We start from the raw sequence: 26,170 nt of genomic DNA, 5'->3' as shown, positions 1-26,170 counted from the left end.
CGACGAAAACGGTGTATGCACACTGCGGCGGTGAATTGAAATCTACGCCCTGGCAGTCAGGTAACCATCAAAACAGGGCGTAGATTTCAGTTACCAAGGTACTTAAAGAGAACCTGTACTGAGTAAAAATATTTAAAATAAACACATGAGGTAACTTCAAGTGAACATTACATAGTTACCTTGCCATCAGTTCCTCTCAAAAGCTCCCCATTTTCTTCTGACAATAATCCCTTCCAGTTCTGACAATATTTTGTCAGATCTGAAATATATCAGTTGCTGTCAGTAAAATATCAGTTGCTGTTAGTTATAGCTGAGAGGAAAACCGATGTACCAGGTAATGTCCATGTTTCCCTATGGCTCAAGTGGGCGATGTTACAGTTTAACTGTGTGCTGACCAGAAAGCTGTTATGGGTAATGGCCATTTTCAAAATGGAGGACGGAAAATTCCCTTGATCACAGTGAACAAACGGGACGTGGGACAGGAGTAGACTACATGGAAGGTAAGTATGACTTGTGTATGCTTATTTTGACTTTTAATTTTCAGTTCAGGTTTTCTTTAAGTAGTTAAAGATAAAGTCAGAAAGTTTGTTATTGTGTGTAACTGCCATTAGCCTCTTTCACATTACCAACATCGGTGAGAAAACAAGTTAGAAAAACTGGAACACTACACATATAACTGCAGGCTCATCATATGTTTGGCATGTCAGTTAAGCATTACGTTGTTCATATTGTGAATCAAAACAGACTATGTGGTCATTCGGATTCAAGATGTTATACTGTAGTTCCAGGGTGTGCATGGAGCATTCCCAGCTTTGGTTATGGGTCTGTAGCTTAATGCATACTGATCTGTTTACATCCTATGTACTTATAGAATGGGATCTATTGCATACTGCACTGTTCTGCTTATTCAGAAGTTATATATTGCCAAGTATGCTTATTGTGCAGAGACAAGTGATTTATATCATACTGGGATCCTCAACATGTTATTATATATTTTGGATGGTATTAAAAGTCTTGTGGCTTCTGATAAAGAACATATGTGTATAGATAATGGTGCTTTCCATTATTTCTGTCCTGGCTGAGCTGATGTGGGATTATATATTTTTGGGATCATTTAGGACAAGGAATAGTGGATGTTTGAGTTAAAAGAGGGACTGACTTATCAAGACAACAAGAAAGGAACAAAAGTGGAGCAGCTGCTTGTTGCAACCAATCACATTTTAGCTGTTAAATGAAACATAATTCTGACTGGTTGTTTGGAGTATACTCTTATTTTGTAAGAGTTTACTTAGCCTTGGTGTTGATAATTCAACATTAACTATGTTGGTGTAGGGTTGGGACTATGGAAGTTAATCATTTGCAAAGTGGCCTCTTTAAAAAGGAAGACCAGTTAGCACCAAATCATGGCAAGGCTGGAGGCGAGTTCATAATTAATCCCTCCTGAATCCCAGTTTTAATGCAAAAAATATATATGATACCTAATAATTTTTTGTACTAAATAACCATAATGTTCATATGTATGACCCTTTGACACTGTTTAATTTGTACTTTTCACATTCATAGCGCTCTAATACATTCTATGATATTTTATTGTTTGTTAAAATGATTTTATAAGTGTGGCCATTTGTAGTTTTAACAGCTATTGGGAAGAGAACCCAGAATAATAAAATATATTAAAATTGAAAATTAACCGACCTCTCTAGAAGAATGAGCCAGTAGTACTGGAAAGGATAATTATTGCACAATGACTACGCATTTCACAGGTTGGCCCTTCTTCCTCAGGTCAGTAACAAGTTTTGCCACCTAGTGCTCACCTATGTCACTAAGCACAAGGTGTTACTGACCCGAGGAAGAAGAGCCAAACTGAAAATGCTTAGTCATTGTGCAATAAATATATATTCCAGTACCCATTTTATGACTGGCTCTTGCTCATTTTTCTAGAAAGATAGGCTAACCTATAACTCTCTTGCACCTACTCCCAATAGCTGACATAATTTACACCTTAGGCCTAAGGTTGTATTTTTTGTTCCTCCCCCAGCTTGAGATTCTGTCTACAAGCACTCAACACTGAGAAACCTAATCACCTGGATAGTGACCACCAGGGGGGACGCCCCAGCCCGAGGGGAAGTGGGAATCTTCTCTATGCATTGAAAGTGGTTGCTATCTGTTGCAACCCTCAAATTATGAGTATAACTCCTAATCTCCATTCTATATTAAGCACCACGGAAGATGCTGGCGCTATATAAATCAATAATAATAATAGGTGTTTTTGACAGTTTGCACTATAAGCTCCTGGTTTTTTTCCCTTTGTTTTTTTCTGGTATCCTGGAAGCTCCAGGACAACCCACCAAGCATTTATAGTATTACACTTTTTTTTGGAGCTATTATTAGTAAAACTTGCTTGACACAGACTGAATTCTAGTTTATATAGTACTACTGACTATATATTCCAGTCTTAATTGTGACAAACACAATACTGTCCCACAGGAAAACAGGTAAGTGTGTGCGCAGTCATGAAAAGAGTTAATAAAAATTGCACTTTAACATATATTATTAATTGTTCATAGCTTAAAATATATTACAATATTTCTCAAAGCATCTTGTATGCATATAATATATCTCAGTCAACATACACATATCAATCTGGATCGGACTACATCACTAAAAAAATGTCCTGCTTGTTTCCTTAAAGACAACTTTTGGTGGGCCTTACAGCCCAGTGGGACATCCAAGTAAAGCTTTTAATAGCTGATTTTCTTTTCTTTTCAAAATTAATTATAAAATGGTAATTATTTATAACTCAATTACTATATGCCCTAATGTATCCTGGCATTAGTAAACAAGGCTTTAGAAATGTACACTTCATGATAATCCTATGAAGCAGTGGCACCCTCTACCTGTCTCCATAGGAGACAGCATCCTCTACCTGTCTCCATAGGGGACAGCATTCTGGTTGTTACAACTATACTTTTAGCTCCAGACTTGGTTTGTTTAAATGTTTGTTGGTGCATAGAACAGTATTCACCTTTTTTCCTTTTATTCCATTAGCACCATATCCAGACTTGCCATCTTCTCCCTTTCAAAACAAAAAAATAAATACATAAATTAAAAATGACATTACTGTCATAATATAGCCACCAGTTGTGATATTGCATATAAAAATACAGAAGCCATATTTTTCATTTTTCTATCTGCTGTGTACTATTTCAGATGTGTATGTATGTTAAGAGGACAGTCTGGCAGCTGGCTTTGGGGGTATAATTGTCACCTGGCTGAAGGAAGCTGCTAATGTGATTGTCTGTATGGCAGTGTAATGTACATTTGCATTCTGCTTTCTCTGGACACTAAAGCCTGCTAAGAAGCAGCCATTTGTGGTCTGATGTGTTTGAACTCTGTGTATATGTAAACAGCCAATATACAATCAGACTGACTGAGTCGGGACAGTTGAAAGCTAAAACAGGAACCTTTGGAATTTGCATATCATAGCAAGCAAGGGTGTGCTGTCACACCTGAGGAAATTTGATTATTACTGGATGTGGACATTTGAGTGGCTCCGGGCCACAAATCTTTCTATAAAACATCAGCTAGGAAGACTTAGAGTTGTAGTTCCCTGGAGATAGCAAAGACATTAGACATTAGAACTGCCCTGGTCCAAACATCTGCTGCGGTCTCCCGCAAACAACGTTCAGACCTTCATGCTGGTAACGTTTTATTCCCGTTTTGATTTTTGAGCAAACTGTCTTGTTGTGTGTCTTTGTAATTTTTACCTTGTTTTTGTAAATCTTTTGGATATATTATTTTCTGCACTGTTCCACTTTTTTTCTGGAATATTAAATATTTATTTAATACGTTTGACTTCTGATGTACTAACAGCTCATAGTCTTGGAGAGACTGCAGTGTAATTCGCGTTACAAGTTCAGTGCCTGATGGTGCCTTGCTACTGTGTGATTGTGTGTGTGGCGTTCTCGTATTCTGGCCTAAAGTGCAAAGCTGACCCAAATACGAAAACGCTGGACTAAGTGCAGACCACTCGACAGCAGAGTGGGACTGGTTAAAGTTTCTAGCAGCAGCTAGTGGTGGCATTGAGAAGTGTTTTGAGGGGTGACAGCCTTGTGTTAGCTTGATTAAGGCTGATTCCCCTCGTGATCTGGTCAACCACCAGTCGGAAACCGTTTCTGCAGGCGTGCCGTGGAGTGGGTTCTTGACAATTACTAGACACATGTACATTGTGTTTAATGTTTATTTCAATGGATAAGTAAAATAATCTATATAATATGTTACTAGGCCTAAGGCCCGTTCAAAAACGGGTGCTAGGCTGTGGCCGCCCCCCCCCAGCACTGCTCTCCCTCTCCCCTTGGCCAGCGCACGCCGCCCCCTTCTGGCCCCGTCCTCCACTGCTGCGCATCATTCCCCCAGCTCTTGGCAGTGTCTCTGCATCCCTCCCTGCACATGCGCACAACAAAAAAACACACACAAAGGGACATGGGACACAGAGACACTTGCCTATTATTAGGTAGGATAACAACAAAGTAAAAGAAAAAAAGAGCCAGGTTGTAAGTTGCTGTAGTTTGGGAAACATCCCCCACAATTGCTAATAGTAAAGCTATCAGACTAACTTTCATTGTAGTGTCATATCAATGGTAAAATCAGAAGGATCATTATTAATTAGATTAGGTCCAGTCATCTCTACTAGGCACTAAGCAGAAATATAGGCAGCACAATAGGTTTTAGTTAGGCTTTCCAGTGTATGTTAATCTAATCAATATAGAAAATTAGATGTGAATGTAGCCATGCTGAATGATGTAGTGTAGCCCCCAGATACAGTGCTTATTGTATTAACTTTGTGCAGGACCCAAGTGTCACCCATTGAGTAAAAACTACTGGTATAATGTGAGTAGTTATGGCGTGGGTAAACCCATTCTTGCATTAAAAATGCTCAGTTGTTTAGAATCGCATCAGCAACTGTAGTACCCCCAAAAGGGAGGATAGAACATGGAAGAGAGTGTTTCAGCACTCACAGGGCTAGATTTATCAAAGCATTACCGACAGTTTTTTTCTACTTAAACAGTTCTAACCAACAGGGGGAACAGTTCTGCATGATAATAAGAAACTTCTTTAATCCTACTTAATAGTGGCAGCTTAGCATGGATTTCAAGAACTACAGTTAAGAAAAGTGCAAATCCATTTCTTAAACTGCCATAGATTAGGAAGTGCTTAATAGCACTTCTACAGATTGTGCTGCAGTGCCGGCTAGACATGGTTTGTGAGTGCTCCTCCCCCCTGCTGAATTCCTCACTCAGAGCCTGCCAGTATCAATACAGCAGATGTATTGGTTAGTACCTCAACAACAGCAATTTCCCACACACGTTGCACTGAGAAACCTTGTCTGAGAAACCTTCCTTACTCCTCCTATTTTAAATTATTTAACCACTTGAGGACCCACCCTTTACCCCCCCTTAAGGACCAGCGCTGTTTTAGGTGATCTGTGCTGGGTGGGCTCTGCAGCCCCCAGCACAGATCAAAGGGCACTCAGAGCGATCAGATCGCCCCCCTTTTTTCCCCACTAGGGGGATGATGTGCAGGGGGGGTCTGATCGCTCCTCCTGGCTGGCATTTTGCGTGGGGGGGGGCACCTCAAAGCCCCCCTCCGCGGCAAAATCCTCCCCCTCCCTCTCCTACCTGCCACCCCCGGGAGATCTGGGCTGCACAGGACGCTATCCGTCCTGTGCAGCCAGTGACAGGACGTCCCCTGTCACATGGCGGCGATCCCCGGCCGCTGATTGGCCGGGGATCGCCGATCTGCCTTACGGCGCTGCTGCGCAGCAGCGCCGTACAAATGTAAACAAAGCGGATTATTTCCGCTTGTGTTTACATTTAGCCTGCGAGCCGCCATCGGCGGCCCGCAGGCTATTCACGGAGCCCCCCGCCGTGAATTGACAGGAAGCAGCCGCTCGTACGAGCGGCTGCTTCCTGATTAATTAGGCTGCAGCTGGCGACGCAATACTGCGTCGCTGGTCCTGCAGCTGCCACTTTGCCGACGCACGGTATAAGCGTGCGGTCGGCAAGTGGTTAAGAAGTCTGTCTGAAACAGTTCTGCACGGTTTTCTAAAAACCTACCAATATTTAGTCTCAGACACTCTTGATAAATGTCCCCCACAGTATCTAAAGAACTGATGAGATTGCTTGCTGGCCATCCATTTAAGGTGCATACACACGTTTGATTTTTCCAAACGACCGGTTCGGACCGGTCGTTTTGACGTCAAATCGAGTGCGTGTACAAACAGTTGTTCGGCTGATAAGGGTGGTTCCAAAATCAGCCTTATAAGCCGAACGACCGGTCATTTGGAAAAATCAGACATGTGTATGTGCCTTTACATTAGACTGGTTAGTTCCAGTGAAAATTCTAGTTCAGCTAGAATTATTAATTATCACCAACTCTTCTCTTCCCCCCCTCTTTTTTTTTTTTTTTTAAATAAAATATTAATAAACTAACATCAAGCCCTCTTTGTCCTCTTGGTCCAGGTTCTCCATTTTCACCAGGATCTCCAGGTTCACCCTGCCAAAGAAAATAAATAGAAACACAGTTTTACAATACTAGTGTATTACATAAAAAGCCAATTTACGTACGACATGGCTAAATCTATGAAAAGAGAAGATGGTATTATGCTGTTAGCTAAGCAGAAGTAGTTATCTCCTAGTAGATCATTTTCATATTCTCTTTTTAAGCATTTTAAAATTGACAAAGCACCCAAAAATTGGTCAAAAAAAAGACTGAAAATTATTTTGAGCATTTTCTTGCTTGTTCGTGGTTTAAAGAGACTCTGAAGCGAGATTAAATCTCGCTTCAGAGCTCATAGTTAGCAGGGGCATGTGTGCCCCTGCTAAAACGCAGCTATCGCGCGGCTAAACGGGGGTCCCTTACCCCCCGAAATCCCCTCCGTGCAGCCGGGGATCTCTTCTGGATTGAGGCAGCGCTAACGGCCGCAGTCCTGCCCCACCCGCGTCTGTCAGTGCGTATCTCCGCCTCTCCCCCGCCCCTCTCAGTATTCCTTCGCTGAGAGGGGCGGGGGAGAGGCAGCGATGCGCCGCTGATAGACGTGACCAGAGGCAGGGCTGCAGCTGTTAGCCCTGCCTCTAGGAGCAGCAAAATCTACGACCACTTTGGTCGTTGATTTTGCGGGGGGGGGGGGTTTGGAGGTGAAGGGACCCCCGTTTAGCCGCAGGATAGTGGCGTTTTAGTATAAGCACTGAAGTGAGAATTATTCTCGCTTCAGTGTCTCTTTAAAGGGCATTTTATGACAAGGTGTAAAAATATCACCTAGAAGAAAACTCAGAAGAAAAAGTGAATTGCATATGGCCCCTCCCTTGTGTTTTTATTATCTCTTAACTTTTACACATTACACCAATGTGTATAATGTGTTAGGAGACCCCTCTACACATTAGATATAATGGGGGTGCTTAACTGATCAATCCAAATTTGCAGCAATCAGATCACACTATGAATCCTTGTTCTTATTGACACCCCATCAGACATTGTACAAAGAGCTCCTGTGCCCACCAGTGGTGTGAAAGGAGCTCTGAGGGGGAAAAATATGTCACTGCTCCATTTTGGAGCCACACTCTTCTTCTGGGCATGACTATAAAATTGCCGCTGGGAGATTTGGGCGCAGGGTAAAGCCAATAATACGGCTATCCCTGCTCCTGCACAAGTCCCGGCAGCACTAGATACTATTCCCCCTCCAGTTTGCCATGGATGGTGGGGAATGATGTAATTCAGCTACCAGCTATTGCTGGCTGCTGAATTACAGTGTTTCTGTAGTAATTTGTGCTCCATCTTTGACGGCATCCAAATTACTCACCGAGCGCAGCTATAGCCGTAATTCCTATTACAGCCTATGGTGGCGCCGGCTGCGCCCAAATCTCCTGCGCTGTTTTAACAGCGTTCGTCTGCTGGTGGCAGCAAGACTCTTTAAGGGGGAGGAGCCACACCTTATTCGTTATGCTTTCAATGGAGCAGAACAAATTAGCCCATTGCAACATTTCTTAACTAACCCACAGCTGAGCGAGTACGCTCTTAACTCAGCCAGTTGCAGAACACAACAAACAATGCTTAGTCATAGCATACCAGCTTGTACTAAAGACTGTTTTTTTCCCAGCAGTGAGCTATGGTACATGTTAATAATACATAATAATACATATGCATGGTACTGCAGCTTACTGGAAGGCTTTTGCACTATCCCCATAGTTTTATTTTGCATGTTATTATGTCTTCCGTGTACCGTAGATCATTTTTGTGCACAACCGAATGTGGCGACACCACTCCTGTGCAAGCCATTCCTTTCTGTAGATGTTTTGCGGGCATATGAGGGTTTACAAAGGCTTTTTCTACCCAGCATGCGAGCAGTCCTCTCAGAAAGGTTTTTGGTCTTGACTTGACTTCCACACTTACCCTTAGCTGCCATTTATTTATAACCTTAAACTGGAAACTAAAAAGATAACAATATGCTCTGAATCTGCAAAGTTTCCTCCTGGCACAGGCATCAATTGACTTAATTTTCAGACTATTATGCAGTATCTTAAAGGAACTCATGGTTGGCGAGAGACATTCCATACTTGGGAGTGTAACAGAGTTTATTAACCATTTCACAAATGATTACTGATTGTAATTTCCTACTGGACCTACTGGGCTATTTTTATGTTTTGCCACTGGAATTGTTACTGAGGGCGTGCAGTGAATGGCCCCAATGATGGAGCCGTGGTCCCGCCTTTGAGATCATTGGCTCCTGTTAAGAAGTGAGAAGGGAATAGTGAGTGGCTGTGATTGGCAGTCTGGGGTAGCGCCGCCCCCCCCCCCCACCCCATATGATTGGTAGTTTGCTCCTGAAAGCCTACTTCCTTACATTAGAAGCAGATAGGGGGCATAGGAAGGGGGACACAAGACATCGGAAGACAGGGGGATACTGGACACATTGGGACATGGGGAGGACACTGTACACAGGGGACGCAGGAGGACAGAAGACACAGGGGGACACCAGAGGTACAAGGAATGCTCAAGGAGGACATAATTATGGAAGGGAGAAGCTCACCATGGACGCAACAGGTTTACTATATATTTTTCCCCTTGGTTTTTTTCCTCTAAACCTAGGTGCATCATATAGTCCAGAGCGTCTTATAGTCCGAAAAATACGGTAATAATATAACATTTGTAATTAAGTACCTAATCATGTGCACATACAGTAACTGTTCTTACAGTAACAGAAAAAAAAATATGAGTAAATTAGTGATCACCTTTTTTCCTGTGGGTCCAGGCTTCGCAGGACCGCCTATGCTGCCTTGAACACCGAAAGCACCCTAAATAAAACACAATTATTATTCTTTAATTGTTATGCTTCTTACACTCAGACTGATTTTCTTCAGCGTGTAGATTTTAGTTTTTTAATGTTTTCTTACATCAGTGTAGAGTTGTAGATGATTTTACATTAATGTGAATTGCCATCAGCTTAATGCCGTATGCATGGAGGATAAGTCTAGATATGAGTACATTTCCCCTCTGCACTGATCTCTGTTTGTCATTAATGGTTGGTTGCATGTGAATTTTAACTGCTACAATAAAGGTATTTGCAATTTTGCAGCTTTGGATGTGCGCATCCACTTTCTCTTCTGAAATGATTTGATATGACTCTTTCTAAATGAGCAGCACTCCTGGTGCACACTTTCGATTTGATTATAATTGGCCAATTTTGCCAACTTCATGTAGTATGAGGGTCAACAAATATTATACTGTATACTATGAGCAGATTGTGAAGGTAAACCCTTTACTACATGGAGGTGGTAAAATTGGTCAGTGATTGGCCAATCATAATTGAAAGTTTGTACCAGGCTTTACTGGTGGGATTGTGCACTACTCTTGATTTTTACCATAATACAAAATCATCTGGTCCTTAGCATGTTCTGAAATTATTTCAATCTAGGCTGTTCTCACATTATTTAAAACAAACTAACTTAAAGTGTAAAACAACACACAAAATATTCTGCTGTGTTATTATTTATTTAAAAAACATGAAACCAAAATGGAAATGCCATGTGTGAAAAACTATGTATATCCCGTGATCCAATACATTATAGAAAAACCTTTAGTAGCAATAACTTGAAGTAATCATTTCCTGCATGACTTTATCAGTCTCCCACATTGTTGGCCAAGAATGACTATCAGTCTCAAACTTAGTGGGCCAGGAATCTTGGCCCACTCCCCTTTACAGCATTATTCCAGGTCACTGAAGTCTGTGGGCATTTTTATGCACAGTTCTCTAAAGGTTCAGGTGTGGACTTTGCCTGGGCCATTGCAACACTTTGAATGTATTCTTTATTGAGCCATTCTGGTGTAGATTTAAAGGTGTGCTTAAAGAAAACCTGTAACGTGAAAAAGTTCCCCTGGGGGTACTCACCTCGGGTGGGGAAGCCACGGCGGCGACGAAAAAGCTCCCGGAATGGTGGGGATGTAAGTATTTACCTTCCCGGCTCCAGCGGAGGCGCAGTATCGGCTCTCCGCTCTGAGACAGCGATCGTTGTCGGGCCGCTCTACTGCACAGGAGCAGTCTCCGTGCTTAGAGCCGAAACCAGCGCCCCCGCTGGAGCCAGGGAAGGTAAATAAATGTAGCTTGTCAGGCTTGTCGAGCCTGGATTGCAGGAGACTTCAGGGGAGCCAGCACTGGATTGTCTGGGGAGGGGGAAGCCTCATTGGGACCCCGAGGCTTCCCCCTACCGAGGTGAGTACCCCCCAGGGAAAATTTTAAGATCATTGTCCTGTTCTATGACCCAGAATAATTTAAGATGTAGCTGTTGCACAGATTGCCTTACATTTGACTCTCGAGAACCGTGGCATATAGAGAAATTCATGATCTGCTAGGGACCAGATGATTTTTTTTATGATATCCTGATATGCAAAATCTTAGAGCTGAAAGTGGGTCTACTTTCTTTTCTTATGACTGTACTGTATATTTTCATAGTGATTGGAGAATTCCTAGCAAATTATAAAATTGGAGGGAGACTCAATAAGTCATTTTTATTTGCTTTTATGATGAGGAATAGGGCTACAAATGATTAAAAGTCACAAGAAATAGTTGTGAATAAAATACTTTATCGTACTGATATGTCTTACCGGAAGGCCATTTGATCCTTTACTTCCTTTTTCACCTTTAGAGCCAATCTTTCCCACATCGCCCTATAGAAGTAGTAAAAAGAATAGTTCAAGTAACAATTGTATCTTCATTTATTTCCATAGATGTCTTCTCTATTTATGTATACAATAATACAAAAAACATTGTGGCTGCAGCACGCAAATACAATCACACAACCACCACGTCACACACCTCATCTTTCAAACACAGCAAGAGTGTTTTTTATATCTCAGTTTGGCTGCATGCGTGAGACTGCTCATGTGCATCTTTGTTGGATGAGTATTTTTTTTTCCGGGGTGCCAGGGGTGGTTCATGCTAAATTTAAAGGGAAGTGATACTTGAGTACTGTACATTAGGACAAAGGGCATAGTGAAGAATAACCTGAGGCATTTGCTAACATTCAATTCATTACTTGGTGCTGGTTCTAAGGCAAACAGGGCCAAGCTGTCAGTGCTGAGATGACATGTATTTATACAAAACATAGTGAGGTTTGGATTTAGCATGGCTGGCTGCAGTCAAGCCTGGCTGTGTTCATTCAGCTAAATCTAATTTTTAGTGGAATTTAGTTAGTTGGATGTCAAATTTCAAACATAAATTGTGAGCTGATAAAGCGTTCCTTCGTCTTCTATTCAATTGTGTTTATTGATTAAATTTCTTTAAAGTAGAATGAAACTCTGCATTTCTTCTTTGCTCTAAAATATTATTTACAGCCTTAAACTTACTACCAGAAAACAATAGTAGCAGAACAGCATTCAATGAGGTTAAACACAGCACTTTCTTCTTCAGTGGGAAGCTTAAGGTGGCCATACATCTATCGACTTGGCGGACAGTCAACCATCCGATTCGATGATAATTATCGAATCAGATGAAAATCAGTGCTACCAAGAGCATGCCCAATCAAATGGACATGCTGCAAGGTTTTGGGCCATCGTTGTCGATCAGGTGGAGGCAGTAACGGCAAGCGATATCGGGGCAATCGATATCAGGGCGAGCGATGAACACAATTAAACCCTCTGCACTGTCCCCCCAACGTAAAAGTTGCCCAGTGCAGTATACTTTACCTGTCCATGTCTGCTGCTGGCTCTGGGCTACATCTGCAATCTGCATACATGCGCCCCACGTTGTTGCCGGAGTAACATGGGCATGCTGATACTGCCAACTTGTATTGCCAGATTTGTTGTCCATGTGTGTAAGTTCCCTGCCATTTTTTCACATTTATTTTGATAAAGCTTTATTGCATGGTTGGGAAGAAACTATCACAGTTGAGTTGGCTAGTGCTGACTGAGCTAAAGACACCTGACCACTACATTTGGTAGAAGAGGGAATACCTAGGAAGGGATGGGGTAGCCAGGCCACCCCTCCGGTGATTAAGGTCCAGAGGATCATATAAGGTTGTGGTTTATTAGGGTTAGTGATAATGCACTGAGCGTGATGCATCTCGACAACTTTTAGGATGAACTGATTGACTTAGTTTAGAACCTGTATATGTATAAAAGTGGCCTGCTTCAAACATGATTGTTTCGGAGATTGACATTAGCACAGTTGATATTTGCTTATAAATGTAAAATAATGATCTATCAAATGCATATTAAAACCGTATATGAACTAGGGATTTGATGTCTAATGATTCTTAATAAAATTAATAAATTGTATTTTCTTATTTATCCTAACTAGCACTAATACTGAGAACTATTATATAAGAGAATCATATCTGATTTGCATTCCTTCCAACTGTCAAGGTCATGTTGATCTTAGCACCAGTAATCGGTGTGGGCACCCTTAGGGTGTGGAATCTAAGTGCGAACAGGTCTTCACCAGCACCCACTACAAGGGATGATGGGCCGTCAACCCCTAAGGGTGACAGACTACTTTGCTGACTGGTGTAACTAACTGTGCCTAGAAATAGACTTTAAAGAGTACCTGAGACGAGAAGCTTCTCAGGTTCCATACTTACATGGGGCTTCCTTAAGCCCCCTTCGGGCCGTTAGTCCCTCGCCATCTCCCCAGGTGGCCCGTGTCCCCCGCTGGATGGCCTGAAAGCTTGGCCAAGTCGCGCTTCATCGCGCATGCGTGGATCAGGTTAAGAAAGCCCCAAGTAAGTATGGTACCTAAGAGGCTTCTCTTTAAGCATTACACAACTAAAATTTTGTAGCATATTAATTTCTTCATACAATATTTTGTTTTTATAAGATATTAATTTTACAAGATCATAGTAAAAATTCTGTGTGGAATAATTTCCCCAGATGAATTTAAAGCCTTAGTATTAGGCTACATGAGTAGAGATATGTCATAGTTGTCATAGTTTCAATTTTATCAAAATATTTTCTTTTTAGATGTGTAGCTGAAATCCTTTTTTGAACAATAGTTTGTAGCATCTGTTGGTGGCAGCGACTATGTCACTAGTACAAGATGCTGATAAATTCACGTCACATCACCACAAGCAATGAATTAGCAGCCAAGTAACTCCACTGCAATAAACCAGGAACGTTGAACAGAATAATTTCTGCAGCATGGGAAATAACAAATTGCTGCTATTACATGCCCTGTCCTAGTGTTGGGCGAACATCTAGATGTTCGGGTTCGGGCCGAACAGGCCGAACATGGCCGCGATGTTCGGGTGTTCGACCCGAACTCCGAACATAATGGAAGTCAATGGGGACCCGAACTTTTGTGGTTTGTAAAGCCTCCTTACATGCTACATACCCCAAATTTGCAGGGTATGTGCACCTTGGGAGTGGGTACAAGAGGAAAAAAAAATTAGCAAAAAGAGCTTATAGTTTTTGAGAAAATCGATTTTAAAGTTTCAAAGGGAAAACTGTCTTTTAAATGCGGGAAATGTCTGTTTTCTTTGCACAGGTAACATGTTTTTTGTCGGCATGCAGTCATAAATGTAATACATATAAGAGGTTCCAGGAAAAGGGACCGGTAACGCTAACCCAGCAGCAGCACACGTGATGGAACAGGAGGAGGGTGGCGCAGGAGGAGAAGAAGGCCACGCTTTGTGAGACACAACAACCCCGGCCTTGCATGAGGGCAAGAAGCGTGCGGATAGCAGGCTTTGTACCGCCATGCAGTCATAAATGTAATAAAGATAAGTGGTTCAATAAACAGGGACCACGCGGCAACGCTAACCCAGCAGCAGCAGACGTGATGGAACAGGAGCAGGCGCAGGAGGAGAAGGCCACGCTTTGTGAGACACAACAACCCAGGCCTTGCATGAGGGCAAGAAGCGTGCGGATAGCAGGCTTTGTACGGCCATGCAGTCATAAATGTAATAAAGATAAGTGGTTCAATAAACAGGGACCACGCGGCAACGCTAACCCAGCAGCAGCAGACGTGATGGAACAGGAGGAGGCGCAGGAGGAGAAGGCCACGCTTTGTGAGACACAACAACCCAGGCCTTGCATGAGGGCAAGAAGCGTGCGGATAGCATGCTTTGTACCGCCATGCAGTCATAAATGTAATAAAGATAAGTGGTTCAATAAACAGGGACCACGCGGCAACGCTAACCCAGCAGCAGCAGACGTGATGGAACAGGAGCAGGCGCAGGAGGAGAAGGCCACGCTTTGTGAGACACAACAACCCAGGCCTTGCATGTGGACAAAAAGCGTGCGGATATAGCAGCAATGCTTTTTGCCGCCATGCAGTCATAAATGTAATACAGATGAGAGGTTCAATAAACAGGGCCCGGAAACGCAACACCATCCCAGATGTTCATTGGTCATGTTACTTGGTTGGGGTCCTGGAGTGTTGCGTAGTCATTTCCAATCCAGGATTGATTCATTTTAATTTGAGTCAGACGGTCTGCATTGTCTGTAGAGAGGCGGATACGCCGATCTGTGACGATGCCTCCGGCAGCACTGAAACAGCGTTCCGACATAACGCTGGCTGCCGGGCAAGCCAGCACCTCTATTGCGTACATTGCCAGTTCGTGCCAGGTGTCTAGCTTCGATACCCAATAGTTGAAGGGTGCAGATGGATGGTTCGACACAGCTACGCCATCTGACATGTAGTCCTTGACCATCTTCTCCAGGCGATCGGTGTTGGAGGTGGATCTGCACGCTTGCTGTTCAGTGGGCTGCGGCTGCATGGGTGTCAGAAAATTTTCCCACTCCAAGGACACTGCCGATACCATTCCCTTTTGGGTACTAGCTGCGGCTTGCGTTGTTTGCTGCCCTCCTGGTCGTCCTGGGTTTGCGGAAGTCAGTCTGTCTGCGTACAACTGGCTAGAGGAGGGGGAGGATGTCAATCTCCTCTCTAAAGTCTCCACAAGGGCCTGCTGGTATTCTTCCATTTTGACCTGTCTGACTCTTTCTTCAAGCAGTTTTGGAACATTGTGTTTGTACCGTGGATCCAGAAGGGTATAAACCCAGTAATTGGTGTTGTCCAGAATGCGCACAATGCGTGGGTCACGTTCAATGCAGTCTAGCATGAATTGAGCCATGTGTGCCAGAGTCCTACCAGAATCCTCATCATCCTCTTGTGAGCGTTGTGATAGTTGTTGTGATGCATCATAGTCGTCACCTTCCTCCTGGTCTGCTTCTGCTGACCATTCGCGTTGAATTGTGGAAGTCCAACGTGCACCGCTCTGGCCCTCGTCAGTGGTGGCATGAAATTCCTGCTCCAACTCCAGCTGTTCCTCCTCCTCTTCTTCGTCATAGCTGCTGGGGCCAGCGTTCCCTGAGGCGGATGGCCTGATGTTGGTACCATCACGCTGATCGTTTTCTCCTTCAGATTCCCCCAGTTGCATCATGACAGCTGTTTCCTTGATTTTTAACATCGACCTCTTCAGTAAACACAGCAGTGGTATGGTAATGCTGACTGAAGAGTTGTCACTGCTCACAAGCAACGTGGATTGCTCAAAATTTTGGAGGACTTGGCAGAGGTCCAACATGTTGGCCCAATCGGATCCACAGAAGCTTGGCAGCTGGCCGGATGCGCCTCGGTACTGCGCCGTCATGTACTGGACCACTGCACTCTTCTGCTCGCAAAAGCGGGCTAGCATGTGCAGCGTAGAATTCCAGCGCGTAGGGACATCACACAGCAAGCGATGGTGGGGGAGATTGAAGCGCTCCTGCATCTTGGCGAGTGCCCCCGAAGCAGTACTGGAATTTCTACAATGTTTGGACACTCGACGCACCTTCAACAGCAGATCGGGCACGCCTGGGTATGTCCTCAGGAACCGCTGAACTACTAGGTTCATCACGTGCGCCAGGCAAGGGATGTGTGTCAGCTTAGCCAACCTTAAAGCGCGAATGAGATTACTCCCATTATCACACACAACCATGCCCGGTTTCAGGTCCAGCGGTGCCAGCCACAAATCCGTCTGTTCCTTTATTCCCCTCCAAATTTCCTCCCCTGTGTGCTGCTTATCCCCAAGGCAGATTAGCTTCAGCAACGCTTGCTGACGCATGCCAACAGCTGTGCTGCACTGCTTCCACGATCCTACTGCTGCTGGGTTAGCGTTTCCGGATGAGGTACAGCTTTGAGATGCGTTGGAGGAGAAGGAGTCAGAGAGGTAGGTGCTGCTGTTATCCAGTGGGAGGGACGGCGGTGCAGCTGTTTGTGGCGTGGGCAACACCCGTGCCGTAGCAGGTGAGGAATCGCTGCCAGGCTCCACAAGGTTCACCCAGTGCGCGGTAAGGGAGATGTATCTACCCTGGCCGAACGCACTCGTCCAGGTGTCAGTGGTGAGGTGAACCTTGCAGGCAACGGCATTCTTCAAGCTTCGGGTTATTTTGCTGACCACGTGCTCATGCAACTCAGGCACTGCAGAGCGTGCAAAGTGGTAGCGGCTGGGAACCACGTAACGTGGGATGGCCACTGACATCATGCCCTTGAAGCTGTTTGTCTCCACCAATCGATATGGCAGCATTTCGCAGGCCAGAAGCTTGGCTATGCTGGCTGTTACTGCCACGGCCCGGGGGTCATTTGCTGGCAATTTCCTCTTGCGCTCAAACATCTCCGACACAGACAACTGAACCGTAGCGCTGCACACGGAAGGGCTGTTGGTTGTTGTGTTTGATGAACACTGGGAGACCTCAAGAGCACTACTCCGGAAAGTGACAGTGTCAGCGTCGTCTGATGTTTGTGAATGTTGTGAACCACGCAATGGCTGGGCTACTGCTGCTGCTGAGGCGGGTCTGGTGAACCCAAGGGAGGCAGTGTTGTTTCTGGTACCCTGTCCTGACGCGTTTGCCCAAAGAGTGGGATGTTTGGATAGCATGTGACGGCTCATGCTGGTGGTGGAGAGGTTGTTAATATTTTTCCCCCTGCTCAGGCGGGTCTTGCACACCTTGCAAATCGCCATGGTAACATCCTCAGTGCAGTCTTCAAAGAAAGCCCAGACTTTGGAGCACCTGCCTCCTTGCTGGCGATTTCTGTTTGCTCCTCTTTTGCCTCTCACTTGAACTTCCACGCTTGTGGTGCCTGAAATTGCGCGCCGCCTACCTTGTGGCACAAGGCGAACTCGTGCAGCAGTGTGTTCTTCAACAGACTCATCTGTGCTGCTGCTACGACGGCGATGTTCTCGTTCACAAACAAAATCTGGGTCTCTGTCCACATTGTCCATACCCTCCTCTTCCATCTCCTCAAACTCGTCATATGTCATTGTGGGCCACCGCCGTGGAGTAGAGCTCCCCACAACAACCTCTGCGCAGCACACTCCAACGTCGTCTTCCAGATCTTGTCGGCCGACCTCCTGCAATTGCAACCCCTCCTGCCCAAATTGCTCTGGGATTTGGGTTTCCGAGTCCTCTTCGGACTCGCCTCGTATTTCAGTGCGCGGTACATTTCCCACAGTTAACGGTTGTGAATCCAGGCACAACATTTCTGGCTGTTCCTCCATTGACCTTTGAAAGGTGGAAGTTTGTTGGGCTGGGAATAGCTCCTGCGAATACCCCATTGTGTCCTGAGGTAATTCATCGGACTGGTTATCTGGCAGTTGTGTGCGTGGTGTCGCTGCCGGTTGTGTCAGCTTTGTGCCCACTGGCTCCTTGTAACTGGCTGAGGACTCGGACCTCGTGCGTGATGTGCTGGTGCTGCTTAACCCACTGCTGGACGCTTGAGAGGTCATCCAAGTAATTATCTGGTCCTGTTCTTTTGGATTTGTGAGGGTTGTTGTCCTGGACAACATGGGTGGTATTGAGTGGGTTTTCTTGGGTGCTCCCCTGTGGCCTGTACGTGAACCGTCAGGGGAAACACCTCTTCCCTTGCCCCTCCCTCTTTCACCGGATTTCTTCCTCATTTCACTTATCCTTACAGTACACGCTGACTGGCAGCAGTACAGTGGCAGTACAGAAATGCTATACAGTACCACTATTCCCAGCAGCGACACAGAGCACAATGCTATACAGTGACGGGTGAGCGGTGTACCACTATTCCCAGCAGACACAGAACAGTGAACAGAATGCTATATAGTGTGGCTGAGCGAGCGGTGTACCACTATTCCCAGCAGACACAGAACAGTGAACAGAATGCTATATAGTGTGGCTGAACGAGCGGTGTACTACTGTTCCCAGCAGACACAGAACAGTACACAGAATGCTATATAGTGTGGCTGAGCGAGCGGTGTACCACTATTCCCAGCAGACACAGAACAGTGAACAGAATGCTATATAGTGTGGCTGAACGAGCGGTGTACTACTGTTCCCAGCAGACACAGAACAGTACACAGAATGCTATATAGTGTGGCTGAACGAGCGGTGTACTACTGTTCCCAGCAGACACAGAACAGTGAACAGAATGCTATATAGTGTGGCTGAGCGAGCGGTGTACCACTATTCCCAGCAGACACAGAACAGTGAACAGAATGCTATATAGTGTGGCTGAACGAGCGGTGTACTACTGTTCCCAGCAGACACAGAACAGTACACAGAATGCTATATAGTGTGGCTGAACGAGCGGTGTACTACTGTTCCCAGCAGACACAGAACAGTACACAGAATGCTATATAGTGTGGCTGAACGAGCGGTGTACCACTGTTCCCAGCAGACACAGAACAGTGAACAGAATGCTATATAGTGTGGCTGAGCGAGCGGTGTACCACTATTCCCAGCAGACACAGAACAGTGAACAGAATGCTATATAGTGTGGCTGAGCGAGCGGTGTACCACTATTCCCAGCAGACACAGAACAGTGAACAGAATGCTATATAGTGTGGATGAGCGAGCGGTGTACCACTATTCCCAGCAGACACAGAACAGTAAACAGAATGCTATATAGTGTGGCTGAGCGAGCGGTGTACCACTATTCCCAGCAGACACAGAACAGTGAACAGAATGCTATATAGTGTGGCTGAGCGAGCGGTGTACCACTATTCCCAGCAGACACAGAACAGTGAACAGAATGCTATATAGTGTGGCTGAGCGAGCGGTGTACCACTATTCCCAGCAGACACAGAACAGTGAACAGAATGCTATATAGTGTGGCTGAGCGAGCGGTGTACCACTATTCCCAGCAGACACAGAACAGTGAACAGAATGCTATATAGTGTGGCTGAGCGAGCGGTGTACCACTATTCCCAGCAGACACAGAACAGTGAACAGAATGCTATATAGTGTGGATGAGCGAGCGGTGTACCACTATTCCCAGCAGACACAGAACAGTAAACAGAATGCTATATAGTGTGGCTGAGCGAGCGGTGTACCACTATTCCCAGCAGACACAGAACAGTGAACAGAATGCTATATAGTGTGGCTGAGCGAGCGGTGTACCACTATTCCCAGCAGACACAGAACAGTGAACAGAATGCTATATAGTGTGGCTGAGCGAGCGGTGTACTACTGTTCCCAGCAGACACAGAACAGTACACAGAATGCTATATAGTGTGGCTGAACGAGCGGTGTACTACTGTTCCCAGCAGACACAGAACAGTACACAGAATGCTATATAGTGTGGCTGAACGAGCGGTGTACCACTATTCCAAGCAGACACAGAACAGTGAACAGAATGCTATATAGTGTGGCTGAGCGAGCGGTGTACCACTATTCCCAGCAGACACAGAGTGGCAGTAAACAGAATGCTATATAGTGTGGCTGAGCGAGGTACACAGAGTGGCAGTAAACAGAATGCTATATAGTGTGGCTGTGCAAGCGGTGTACTACTATTCCCAGCAGACACAGAGTGGCAGTAAACAGAATGCTATATAGTGTGGCTGAGCGAGGTACACAGAGTGGCAGTAAACAGAATGCTGAGCGAGCGGTGTACTACTATTCCCAGCAGCGACACACAATGACTGGGGGGGACCCTGGCTAGCGTGGCTGGAGCGCGAACTACCCTGCCTGCCTACCCAAAGCTAAACCCACAGACAAATGGCGGAGATATGACGTGGTTCGGGTATTTATTTACCCGAACCACGTGACAGTTCGGCCAATCAGAGCGCGTTCGGGTCCGAACCACGTGACCCGTTCGGCCAATCACAGCGCTAGCCGAACGTTCGGGGAACGTTCGGCCATGCGCTCTTAGTTCGGCCATATGGCCGAACGGTTTGGCCGAGCACCGTCAGGTGTTCGGCCGAACTCGAACATCACCCGAACAGGGTGATGTTCTGCAGAACCCGAACAGTGGCGAACACTGTTCGCCCAACACTACCTTGTCTTAAAGTCAATGGGAACCGTCTCTTAAAAAAAAATCCAGATACTTACCTAAGGAGAGGAAAGGCTCTGGGTCCTAATGAGCCTTCCCTCTCCTCTCCCGGTGCCCTCGGTGCAGCTCAGGATCCCCCCTTTGAAACCCCCGCTGCGGGAGACTTCAGAAGTCTTCGGGTGCAGAGTCCTCCCGAAGACAGTCGGCTACATACTGCCCACATGTGGTTGTGCAATAGAAAGCGTTCGCACGTGCGCAGTATGGAGCGGCCCGTTTTCAGGAGCACTCAGACTTCCCGAAGCCTCCCTTTGGCGGCGGAAATAGCAGCATTTGACCGAATTGGTCAAATGCTGCTACTAGAGATCCTGAGCTGGAACTGGCACCGGTAAAGGAGAGAGAAGGCTCTATAGGGCCCATAGCCTTCCCTCTCCTTAGGTACGTTTCTGACTTTTTTTTTTTTTAGGCGACGGTTCCCATTTACTTTAACAAGCAACAAGACAGCCAAGCCATACAGGCTTGAAATCATTTCACAATAAACTTGATCTACTACCAAAGACTCTTGAAGTAGGAGGTTAATTTTCGCTGACTGGAATTTTTCTGTCTTGCTTCTTATCCAGCATCCTTCCAGGTTTCTCTGGAGGCTTTATTAGAAGAGACACATTACCCCATTTCCCCAAAAATAAGCCCTGCACTGAAAATAAGCCCTAGCTGGAATTTTGAGCATGCCTGAAATATAAGCCCAACCCTGAAAATAAGCCCTAGTGGAAGTTAAAGAGGAGGAAGAGATGGCAAGCAAGCAGGGACACAGTGGTACAATGCCAATCAGGCACTCGTTCTGTCATCCCAGCACACAGCTGTGCACAGGGATGACAGGGCAGGTGCCAGTCAGTACACTGCACAGGAGGAAGAGGCAGCCAGCCAGCGGGGGACACAGCAGTGCTGATTGGGCCCAGGTTCTGTTGGTCATTTTTCACATTCTTCACTTACAGTTGTACTCACTTTTGTTGCCAGCAGTTTAGACATTAATGGCTGTGCATTAAGTTATTTTGATGAGACAGCAAATTTAAATTGTTATACAAGCTGTTCACTAACTACTTTACATTGTACCAAAATGCCATATCTTCAGTGTCATCCCATGAAAAGATATATTAAAATCTGTACAAAAATGTGAGAGGTGTGCTCACTTTTGTGAGATACTGTATCTGATGATAGGCTCCTGGGGACTGTGGGAGTGTTGTGGCACAGTGTGTGGGCACGGTCTCCTCACCTGAGTGCATAAGCTAGCTGGATAAAAACTGTGTTATACTTCAATGTAAGGGTTCCCCTTGATTGCTTTGTGTAAATCAATGGTCCCCTTCACATATGATGCAAATGTTTGCATGTGCGTTTTCGGCCCCTGCAAGTCACTGTAGATATCTAATTTCTTGTCAAGATGAACATTTTTTAAAGGTAAATGTATTCAACATATAAGTAAAAAAATGCAGGCATCCTTCAATTGCATACATTTGATAAGGGCACCTGTTTAAAATGACGCAGGATAGCAGTATTAGAATATCTACAGGTCTATAATTATAGACCTGTAAGCAGTGATGGTCTCAGGTGTACTTATGAGTGGCTAAGCACTCAAATTTGTGATTTAAATGAGGCTTAATTGCTTGTGTGGCTGGATCTGAAGGGGTTATTTACCCATAAGTCCGTCATATATTGTGCGCTCCAAACAGCTTGCACGCATCTTACTGGACACGTTGCAAACCTCACCACCGCGCACTTCCTCCTTCTGGCTTGAAGGCGGAAGTGCATGTAGTGAGGCTTGGAACACGTCCAATAGGACGCTTGCAAGCTGTTTGAAGCGCACGATATATGACGGACTTATGGGTAAATAACCCCTTCAGATCCAGCCGCACACCTGAGGCAATTAAGCCTCATTTAAAGGACCTCTTTTGCAAAAATATATGTAAACATGTACAATTAAGAAGTACATTTGTTCCAGAGTAAAATGAACCATAAATTACTTTTCTCCTATGTTGCTGTCACTTACAGTAGGTAGTAGAAATCTGACATAACGGACAGGTTTTGGACTAGCCCATCTACTCATTCACAGGGATTTCCTTATTTTCAAAATGCACTTAGTGAATTGCAGTTGCTCCGTCCAACTGCCAAAAAAGTGTACGATGAGCAGGGAGGCTGGTCAGCATCTTTGTATAAATCTTTTTCAGGGAGTGTCTTTATAAAGAATAAAGGTCATGCTGAGAATCCCCTATGGAAAGATGGACTAGCCCAAAATCTGTCGGTAATGTCAGATTTCTACTACTTACTGTAAATGCCAGCAACATAGGCGAGAAGTAATTTATGGCTCATTTTACTTAGGACGAAACGTACCTCTTATTTGTATGTGTTTTAAATTTTAAGATTTTCGTTCCTCTTTAAATCACAAATTTAAGTGCTTAGTCACTCGTAAGTACTTGTGAGCCCATCGCTGCCTGTAAGCTTAACATCAGTTGTGTGTAAACTACTTGAGGGGTTACTAAGAGATACTATACAAGACTTCATTGTAGAAAATAATCTTATTTCTCAGCATCAGCATGGGTTTACTAAAGACAGGTCCTGGTTGACTAACATGCTCAGCTTTTATGAGGTAGTGAGTGCTAATGTGGATATTGGGAATGCTGGACATGTCATATACTTGGACAAAGGCCTTCGACACTGTTCCCCACAAAAGTCTGGTGCAAAAGTTGAGGTTGCAAGGACTGGGGAAGAGTCTGTATGCATGGATCGGGAACTGGCTAATGGGCAGAAAATAAAGAGTTGTGGTCAATGGATCATATTCAAAATGGGTGACTGGTAGCAGTGGCGTCCCACAGAGGTCAGTACTGGGTCCAGTGCTCTTCAATTTATTTATGAACGATCTAGTAGATGCAGTAGAAAGCAATGTTGCTATTTTTCCAGATGATACAAAAGTGTGCAGAATCATCAACTCTCAGGAAGATAGTGACATATTGCATCAGGATCTGGATAGGATGGCTATATGGGCACATACATGGCAGATGAAATTCAATCTTATCAAATGTAAAGTCATGCTTTTTTGGTCGTACCAATGGTCTAACACCATACAAAATAAACGCAATACAGATGAGGACATCAAACTTGGAGAAGGACTTAGGCGTACTCATCGATAACAAGTTAAATAATCGTATTCAATGCCAAGCCGCTGCAGCTAAAACAAATACAATTTTGGAATGCATTAAAAGGGAAATAAAAACTCAAGATGCTAGCATAATATTGCCCCTGTTTAACTCTCTAGTAAGGCCACATCTGGAATATGGAATTCAGTTCTGGGCACCACATTACAGGAAATATATTGCAGTTTTAGAACAGGTGCAGAGACAAGCAACAAAATTGATACGAGGGATGGAAGGTCTCACTTACAAAGAAATGTTAGATAAACTGGGTTTATTTAGTATACAGAAAAGACGCCTTAGAGGGGATCTAATTAATATGTATAAATTCATCAGAGGCAATACAAAAGCTTGGCGGATGAGCTTAACGTCCCTAGGCCTCCACAAAGGACTAGAGGACATAATCTACACATGGAGGAAAAACGTTTTTAGCCATTTATTTAGGAAAGGGTTCTTTACAGTAAGAGTGATTAAGTTGTGGAATGCATTGCCACAGGAAGTTGTTATGGCAAATTCTATATCTGCATTTAAAGGGGGCTTAGATGCTTTCCTTGCATTGAAAGACATCCATGGCTATAATTACTAGGTAATGCCCAGTGGTGTTGATCCAGGGATTTTATTTGATTGCTATCTGGAGTCGGGAAGTAATTTTTTCCCTTTTAGGGCTAATTGGACAATGCCTTGTAAGGGTTTTTCGCCTTCCTCTGGATCAACAGGGATATGCGAAGGAGCAGGCTGATATTGTACTTTGTTTTCTCGTTGAACTCGATGGACGTATGTCTTTTTTCAACTCAAATAACTATGTAACTATGTAATATCTGTAAATTTACAGATATTCGGCTAGTTCATTCATATAGTAAAATATTGGTAATATTTACTGTTATTTTATTATGACCTAACCTCTCCCTAGTCTCACACAGAACCCTTCCCTGGTGGGTGCCTAACCTTAATCACCCTCCCCCGAGCAACTAACCTTAACTCCCCCTGGGCAACTAACATTAACACCCCTTGTGGACAGCTAAGATTAATGCTGGGACACATCCTAATTAAAAGGGCACCTGATCTGATAGTTGCCCTGTTGTCTGCAATAACAGCAAAATCAAAGAACACAGGACAAGTTGCATACCATGCAGAATTACGAGGTGCTGGCCCGGTGCAAAAGTCAATCATATAATCAAAAAGGTCTGCACACTCGGTAGTAGAAAGTCCATTTTGGGCAACCACCAATTGTATCGGGGTTCTCGATAGGTCCCCTTTGTCAAGGTATTAAACAAAATGGTAACATTGAATCCATGTGCACAACAGGCTTATAAGCGGTTTAAACCATATTAATACACCCCCAGAACATTCAAAATTGCTGCCATCAACATCTTCTAATTAGCATATATAAACATTCGGTATACACTATTGTAGCGAGACAGACTGGATCGCTAATGAATGTAACAGGGCCTCTTAGTGGATACCGCCTCCAGTGGCACCCTGCCTCCTAGAATCATGCAGACACCAGTATCAATGCAATATATTTATTCCCCGCTGACCAACGTGATCTAATGGGGTGAAGTAAGCAATAGAAAATATAGCACTAATCAAACACTTGTTAACTCAGCAAGATCATAACAGTAACAGTAATACGCTTCACACATTCAAAGTGCATAGAAAGTGTATGTCCAAGGTAGCCACCTCCTGCGCCCCTCCAGTGTCACTCTAAACAAGTGTACACTAGACTGGCACAGAACGCACCGCAGCAAAGGGACAAGCTTAATAAACTGCAATCAACACACGGTAGTAACCTCTTGCGCCCCTCCAGTGTCACTTTAAAGGAGTGCACACTACACTGGCAAAGGACGCACAACCATAGCAAAGAAACAAACTTAAGACAATGCAATCAGTAGCACAATCTTATTTAACTCCCGACTGGCCAGTGGGCTATAGTGCAGTTGCACTCGGGGTACCCCTTTAAGGAACATTATGTGCACAGTTGGGCGCCTTGTGAAGAAGGTGCAGCAGCAAGAAGACTCCTGATGCACTCAGCAACAACAGCATAGATGCCAGTGATGTGAGAGGGGACAGGTTAACCAGGCTACAGTTCAGAATGGCAGGCTATGGCAAACAGTCCTGACATACACTGTCCACAGTTTGTTGTAAGAGGAGTGGTATGACTCCCAAACCTCTCAGCAAGGTTAATGCCCCTCTATCACTGCAAAGATGGTTCCTACCATGAGGTGCAGGGCCA

The 26,170-nt window shown here is 44.6% G+C and overlaps 1 protein-coding gene across 1 annotated transcript in view; it reads right to left on the bottom strand.

Moving 5' to 3' along the window:
- LOC137543708 (collagen alpha-6(VI) chain-like) overlaps positions 1–26,170 on the bottom strand; it is a 191,112-nt gene that overhangs the window by 62,613 nt on the left and 102,329 nt on the right. Inside the window, 4 exon segments of the mRNA XM_068264830.1 lie at positions 3,026–3,076; positions 6,493–6,555; positions 9,288–9,350; positions 11,158–11,220. Of these exon segments, the coding sequence (XP_068120931.1) occupies positions 3,026–3,076; positions 6,493–6,555; positions 9,288–9,350; positions 11,158–11,220 (240 nt within the window).

The sequence above is a fragment of the Hyperolius riggenbachi genome, unplaced genomic scaffold (genome assembly GCF_040937935.1).
Source record: "Hyperolius riggenbachi isolate aHypRig1 unplaced genomic scaffold, aHypRig1.pri scaffold_173, whole genome shotgun sequence".
Classification (NCBI taxonomy): Eukaryota; Metazoa; Chordata; class Amphibia; order Anura; family Hyperoliidae; genus Hyperolius; species Hyperolius riggenbachi.
This window is presented reverse-complemented; position numbering and strand designations above follow the sequence as displayed.